We start from the raw sequence: 7,756 nt of genomic DNA, 5'->3' as shown, positions 1-7,756 counted from the left end.
CCTCCAAGTATTTGATGTTGACTTGATTTATTTCCGGGTTGTTATCGAAACAATGTTTACATGTTTTCCAAATCTTCCATGCTGTAGTAAAACGTCCATATCCCTCAATTGAACTATCGGATCGTCTGCCCTTTGGATATATTGTACCTTAGGGGATTATCTTTCATTCGACTGTTTGGATTGTTGTTTTGACCATTTTTCGGGTCCACCGGACCTGTGAACCGCACCTGCTGGGTAGATCAAGCCGTAGGTCCGGTCCACTTCGTTTTTTTTTATTTCAGTGAGCAAACCGGTTCTATAACCGGTTCTATTGGGCAGAACCGCCAGAGTTCGTTTTGGAGACATTAAATAGACTTTTACTCGACCTAAACAGCCCTTATTCAATTTTTAAAATCCTAAACTCATTCTAAACTATTCCTATGCGATTTGCCTCTGATTATTGGTGTCCATAATGTTTGGTAAGTGTTTCTAATCTATTTTTCATTGTGTAATACTTTGATTTATGATTGATGTGATTCTAGACTCAATAGCTCTTCCTATATTATAATTGTAGGCTGATTTGGATTGATAATTTTTGGGTTTTCATCTATTTTTCCATTCAAGATGTATGTGACTCCATTTTCATTGATTTTTTTATAAGGATCTACATGTTGTTGTGTTAGATTGAGACTTTGGGTGTTGTGGTTTTAATTTACTATTTTGCTTGAGTTATAAAATCTGGAAATAATCTTTATGCATTGGTTTGGCTTATAGATGTTTTCTATACATTGGGTGATTAGAATACTTGTTTGATTTGAAGGGTTATATTGATTTGTTGTCATTTTTGAGTTGTTCAGAACCTTATAGAATCATATATGTTGCGGTTTCTCTGGAAAGGAGATGTTAGTTCTCGAGTCCTGAGTAAAGTTTCTTGGAGGGTGATTTGTCAGGATTTTAAAAGCGGCGGATTAGGAATTTCTAATCGCAGGTTAGAAATCAAAGTTTGTTGTTTAAGTGGATATGGAAGTGAAGAATGGTGAACGATAACTCTCTTTGGTTTAGAGTTGTTTCGATCTGTTCGAAAGTGGCGAATTGGGATTATGTTTTGCATGGAGATGTTTCATAAATGTCGTTTATTTGGAAGGGTATCAAAAGGGCGTGATGTACTGATATGAAGATTTGAAATTTCTTTGTCGCTAACTTGAATTTTAAGATTGGGATGGGGAACTCTGTTTCTTTTTGGAATGATAATTGGATGGGTGTTGGTCTAGCTTCATATTTGTTCCCTAGATTGTTTCAACTTTCAAATCAAAAGCGGGTTTTTATCGATATTGTCTGGGATGAAGGGTGGCGGCGGCGGTGTAGATTAAGATGTGGGGAATTGTTGTTGTTTAGGGATTTGCTAGCTGCTTTTAGTACAGTTATACTAAATTTAGCTAGTTCGGATGAAGTGAGATGGAAAGATAAATCTGGGATTTATTCTGCGGTATCGTTCTGTAAATTGGTCGCTGCTGCTTCTATTTGTATTCCTAGGAACAGTGTTGTTCGGCGGCAAAATGAAGAGCATGTGGCAGATTCTCTATCTCATGTTGTTGATGATATAGTTCGTCCGGTTGTTTATGATTCAGTGACAAGAGAAGCTGATGGGCCTTCTCATAATGATGGGTATGTTTCTATAGCTGAATGGGATGCGGTTGTTGCTGAAGGAATGTTGATTGTTAATAGAATTAACTTGGCGGGTGAGGTGGATGCAGATGGTAGAATTCCGACGTTGCATGTGCATAGAGATGGAAGTGTAATGGAGAGCAGGAGAGAGGAGGGGCATCTGGAGGCAGCAACTTCATATCCAGGGACTTCAATGAATAATTTTCTTCTCGTATGGAATTCTCTGACTCCTCCTAGAGTTAAATTTTTCGCCTGGTTAGCTATTCATAACAGAGTTCCTTAACTTGCTTTTCTTGCTTTTCTTGCTCATCGCTCTATTATTCATTTGGATAACTCTCTTTGTTCGCTATGCGGTGAGTTGGAAACTCAAGATCACATTTTTATTGACTCTGTTTTTGTGAGAAGAATTTGGTTTGATATCCTTCAGAATATTGAGGTGGCTTGGTGTATTCTATATTCTTTTGTGGACTTCATGCTTCAATAGTTTCAAATTATTCCAAATGGTCCGTATTCGAAACTTTGGAGACTTTTTATCACGGTTTCAGAAATTTGGAAGTGCAGAAATGATTGGATTTTTAATAAGGTGGAGAAGAATGCGGAGTATGTGATTTTTAGGAGTTTTGCTCATTCAATATTTTTATTCAAGATTTGTAATAGGGATTTTTGTTATTTGGGATTAGACTTTTTTTTAGAAATGCCACTTGTATTTTGTTCTCTGTATTGTGATCTTTTAGCTTTTTCCCGGAATTGTAGCCTCTAATTTTCCGCCTTGAGCGTGCCACTTCTTATGCGAAACCTCTGGGTTAAGGTTTTTGCCACTTTTTGTGGTTTTAATATACATAGTATTCATCAAAAAATAAAAATAAAGAAGAAGAGCTAACCACATATCGACTTTAATTTATGATTTTGTTATTTACAACAATCATTTTATTCTGTGTGACTTCTAATAATTTTTTTTAAAAAAGAGTACAAATAAATGAAACTAGCATTAATGCATAAATTAGGCATTTTATCTAATCATTTACTACAAGAATATCTCCATCTCTTCTTAATTCTATTCTAAAGAGCATTGAGGAGAAACATTCCCTCTATTAGCCAATTTAACATTACTACATAAAGCTTTAGCCCTTTCATCTTTTTGACTTCCTAAAACAATGTCTTGCAATAGAATTCCTTGACAAGGGAAAGTTTTGCTGCAATTAAATTTCATTGCTATTTCTGAAGCACTTGTTCCTTTTATATTTTTGTATAGCACATTGCTAACTCGCACTGCCGATTTCTGCCAATAATAATTAAATTCAAATCGAAATTAAATCTTTTAAAAGGGAAATTTTTCGTAAAAAATTATATTTTTATATTTAATCATTTCGGTAAAAGAACAAAAAAAAATAGTACCTTTTCTGGACATGGACCTTTCTTATCGCAATAATTTTGATCGATAATTATTGGATTTGTAACATTATTCATCACAACATTTTGGAAAATTATGTTTTTAGCATATCCAGATCCTCCCTGAAGATAAAAACAAGTGTTATGATTAAATTAAGACTAATACCTTCAGTCATTGAATTCAAAAGGAAATGAAAAGAAAAGTAGGGATTTAATTTTAAAGTATTGAGATGTGGATGGAGAAATTAGTTCCTATACCATCACTACTAGTCAACTAAAATATAAATTATTATCCCTTTCTTCACTCTTGCAAAAAAAAATTTCCCGATTTGTTTATCCTACTTTGTACCCATTTCTTGTTATCGTATGAAGTTAGTCATTCGAGTTTTAAATAGCGTTTGATAAAATTAAAAATTAAAAATCGAAATTTAAATGTTAAAAATAATAATTGTTAATTTTTTTAAATATTAAATTAAATAAATATTTGATAACTACAATTATTAAGAATTATTTTATTTAAATATTAAACCTTTGAACATTAACTATTTTAAAATTAAACTATTAAATTTATATTATATATCATTTAAATTTTTAAAATATAAATAATAGTAGTATTTGAAAATATTATGAATATTGCATGGCATAAATAAAAATATAAATAAAAATAATAAATTTTAATTGCATATGTTAATAATTAGTCCTGAAAAATTATGATAATGCTTCCATTTGTCTTGAAAATTAATCTTTAAAAACATATTAATTTTTAAGACTTTAAAGAAATCATTCAAATCCGATAATATATTTTGTATGTTACAGACAAAAGTTCAAATAATATTTAACAGCGAAAATATTAAATAAATAACATCTAGATTTAAAAGAAAAAAAAGGTAAAAATAGATTGGAAAATATAAAATTAAAAATAGTAAATCCAACTGGTAAAATTTAAATCATTTAATATATTTGGCAAAAAAAAGGCTAAAATTATAAATTGATAAACTTATTTTGGCTATTTATTAATCGGTGCGTGACCTAAAAGAAATTGAAAATAGTGCACTGAAAAGGGTAAATGGGCCTGACCTGCCAAGTCTTAATCCTGACCCCATTAGTGGTTCCTGAAAGTGTTGCTCTATTAACAAACACATTTGAAACTTTTGCTTCTGAATTGCCATCTCCTAAGCTACCAATACTGCAATTAACCATTAAAAAATTTAAAATTAGTGTCAAAATGTAATGATGAAAAACAAGTAATCTAAGCATTTGCAGAGTAGAAATGGTATAGTTGAAATAATTAGGTATAAAGTTGGGTAGCTATAGTGACCTTATTCCATGTCCTGGTCCACACACTATGTCTGTGGCTTCAACATTCTTCGACCCGTTTTCTATTGATATGCAATCATCACCTTCAAAATTACATACACATCATTAGACCATCAAATATTTTAAATATACGGTTTTCGTTTTTTTTTTAAGGAAAATTACAAAAATAATCTAACACCATCAAATATTTTAAATATACGGTTTTCGTTTTTTTTTCATTTCGTAACTAAATATTTTCCATTTTATATTATATTTTTAAGTTATACCTGAAAAAATTTCACTTTGTACGCTCCGTCGTATTAAATATATATCATGAATGTCTCTTTGGATACCTTATATATGTCTAGTGATCAAAAATATATGAATCTTTTTGTCTTCTTTTATAAATTTAATAAAAAAATTGAATTTGATCATTTTAGACCAATCTAAACAGTTGACAATAATTTTAACTGATTTTCGCTAATTGTTTAGTATGATACATATTTTTAATATTTTCAGTGATAGATTAAAGGAATTCATAAATGCATACTTCTTAATGTTATACATATGATTTTTGAAGACTAAAACGTTCATATGTCAATTAAATAATTCTTATAAATTGAGCTAAACTTGATGTCAACCTTTAAATTTGGAATAGAATTATTGAAACTAAAGTTTTAATTGGATTTTTACCAACAACTAAAGTGCGTTTATATATATTGAGTGAATTTTTGTGGAAAATTGGAGTAAACATATTTATATTTATAAATATATATACCTGTTTTAATGAGACAATTTTGAATGCGAATGTTTTGGGTTGAACTGACATGAATGCCATCGGTGTTAGGGCTCTTGCCTGGTGCAGTCACTATGAGATTTAAGGCTCTCACATTCACACATTTTTGAAACGTAAGATGCATTTGCTGTGCATTTAGGAACCATAAATTAGCTACTATCAAATTTTTGCATCCTGAGAAGGTCACAGCCTGCAAAAACAATAATTTGCAAAATTTAGCAATTTGTTTTTTAATGAATAAACTAGCTACTCTCTTATAAAAAAAGGGAAATAAAAGTATATATCAAAAATTTTAACTGATTTTTTAAATATACACTTAAAAAAGGTTTTTGACAGTGTGGTCTGACAATTTAAAATATATTTCAGTCTCTTAACGTATTTTTTTATGATAAATTAATCCATAATTAAAAAAAATACATAAATTTTTAATTGTCTATCTAATTTTATCCAGTTTTGCACACTGATAAAATTTATTATATTATTTCCATCAACTAATGAGTTATATCTCAAATGCCATAAGCTCTGGACAACAAACTGGTAGGTCGTGAGTTCGTTTTCTCTCACAAGCTCGCCCCCTTTCCAATTATCAAAAAAAGAAATGAACAAATCAATTATAAAATTAACTTAAGATGTTGATGTGTCTTATTTTTACCCTTCATCTTTTTTATTTGCTTCTTAAAGATAATCGACTCAACTATAAACTAGTTAGATCAAACTGTCAATTTTTGTAATCAAGTGTATATTTGTCAATTTCATCATAGCTATAAATATATAAATTTACTTGCGTATAAGAAAAAGATTAGAAATTTTTGAAAAACTTGCTTGTTGAATTGAAGAAAGAAAATTAAAATATCAGGATAATAATCTTACTGTTGGTGCTCCTATGCAAGGCTGTAAAAAAAGCACATACACAAAATATATTAGTTAATTACATACATTAGTAAATGAAAATTATTAAGCTACATTTTTTTTTTTTGAGATATACCTTGGTTTTGTCTACTTTACAAGACTTTTCCCACCATATTTTGCCATTGCCATTGATGGTGCCACCACCTTTAACTCTAAGATTTTGTACTTTATCAAATACAATCCAGTGCCTTCTCTCTTTTGCATAGTCACTCATATCAACAGAAGCTTTGATAGTTCCATATATCTAGAAAAAGAAAAAAAAGTTTTTATTTATTTAATTATCTAGTATTCAATAACATATTGAAACAGACTTATTTGGATTAAAATCAGAAAGAATTATATGGACATTTATTTTCATTTTTAAAAACGCTTCTAAAATTTTAATATTTTATAGAAAATACCATTTTGCTTTTTTTTTTTTCATTTTACTTTTTTAATTAAGTCGTTTGACTTAATTGACTAACACTAAAACTCAACGGAAGGAATAAAATATCAATAGAAATAAAAGTGGAGATCATATGGTTTGATTTTTATATAAAAATGACAAAAATGTAAATTATGACATTCATCAGGAACTTGAAAATAATTTTATCTTCATTTTTCATTTCAGTTATATTTTCATTATACGTGCATAAAGATAAAGATAAAGTTATTTTTATGTATGTGCATGTAATGCACAAATTTGATGCATGGAAATGCACTAAACGCACCTTGAATATAAGATCAGATTGACAAGGGCCTGAAAATTTGACAGGTTTAAGATGGTAAATCTTGTTCTTAGGGACAACAATAATAACACTTTCTTCTGAAGAACAAGCTTCCTCCCATGCTTTACTAAATGCCTAACAAATTTTCAACAAAAAACATCCAATATTACACCAAAATTTAAACTTAAAAAATCACCATTTATATTCAATATCAAAAATTAATGCAATTATTAGATTATGCATAGATACATTACATACCTCAGTAGAATCTGTACCGTCACCTTTCGCGCCGAAATCATCGACATTCACTATCTTCGGGGAGCTTATCGGACTGCTTGCTTGCTGCCTCGCAAAGCTCGAAAAGCTATGCTTCATACCCTTTTTAACCTTTCTGTCAAATCTTGAATTATAGTTTCCATGGAAAGACCCAAAACAAGAAACAAAAAATGATAGTAAAAGAAAAACAATCAGCAAATGCCTTAGTGGATTATATTTCAGGTACATTTTGTCTTAAACTTTTGAAGTAAAAAGAAACAGACAAATTATTTGGAAAAGTTAAGGTTGTTAAATTTTATGTTCTTGTCATGAAGAAAAGATTTATATATATAGAAAGAAAAATAGAGAGGTGTGGAGTTGGTTAATTTTCCAAGAGAAATTATGAAGAAAAAGAAGAAAAAATGGGTAACTTGAAGAATGTTTTTGTTGACTTAAGACCATGGAAGAGATTCAGACGAAAGGATTATTGGGCTGGTAGCCGAATTTTACTGTTTCATAAACATAGTTTAATTTTTATTGAAGAAACTAAAATTGAAAGTTAGTTAAAAAAAATTTAGAAGAGAAGAAGTTAGTTAAGTATCCATGCTTGTTAGTTTGACCAATAAATTTGTATGCATACGTGCATGTGTAGTGATATACTACCTTACATGGTAAGAGCTAAAATAAAAATATAGTATATAACATGGTCTTTAACTTTTATTAATTTTTACGATTTAATTGTTTTAATTTTTATTTCTTT

General features: G+C 29.6%; 1 protein-coding gene across 1 annotated transcript; it reads right to left on the bottom strand.

The window, feature by feature from the left end:
• Nucleotides 1–2,521: 2,521 nt before the first annotated feature.
• Nucleotides 2,522–7,515, bottom strand: LOC126661077 (polygalacturonase QRT2). Its single transcript, XM_050354842.2, has 9 exons — nt 7,000–7,515; nt 6,745–6,876; nt 6,111–6,278; nt 5,996–6,016; nt 5,108–5,315; nt 4,352–4,433; nt 4,111–4,219; nt 3,040–3,156; nt 2,522–2,923 (listed from the first exon to the last, which is right to left on the bottom strand). The coding sequence occupies exons 1-9, from the start codon at nt 7,243–7,245 to the stop codon at nt 2,699–2,701; spliced, it is 1,308 nt and encodes a 435-aa protein (XP_050210799.1). The 5' UTR covers nt 7,246–7,515; the 3' UTR covers nt 2,522–2,698.
• Nucleotides 7,516–7,756: the final 241 nt, after the last annotated feature.

This window comes from Mercurialis annua, linkage group LG8 (assembly GCF_937616625.2).
Source record: "Mercurialis annua linkage group LG8, ddMerAnnu1.2, whole genome shotgun sequence".
Classification (NCBI taxonomy): domain Eukaryota; kingdom Viridiplantae; phylum Streptophyta; class Magnoliopsida; order Malpighiales; family Euphorbiaceae; genus Mercurialis; species Mercurialis annua.
This window is presented reverse-complemented; position numbering and strand designations above follow the sequence as displayed.

What these genes read in the sequence shown, in the direction of transcription:
- LOC126661077 (XM_050354842.2), bottom strand. Translation starts at nt 7,245, where the DNA reads ATGTACCTGAAATATAATCCACTAAGGCATTTGCTGATTGTTTTTCTT. An exon ending in AAATTGTCTCATTAAAACAG is followed by an intron (nt 4,434 to 5,107) that starts GTATATATATTT and finishes GTAATTTTGAAG; the next exon opens with GTGATGATTGCATATCAATA. An exon ending in GGACCAGGACATGGAATAAG is followed by an intron (nt 4,220 to 4,351) that starts GTCACTATAGCT and finishes GGTTAATTGCAG; the next exon opens with TATTGGTAGCTTAGGAGATG.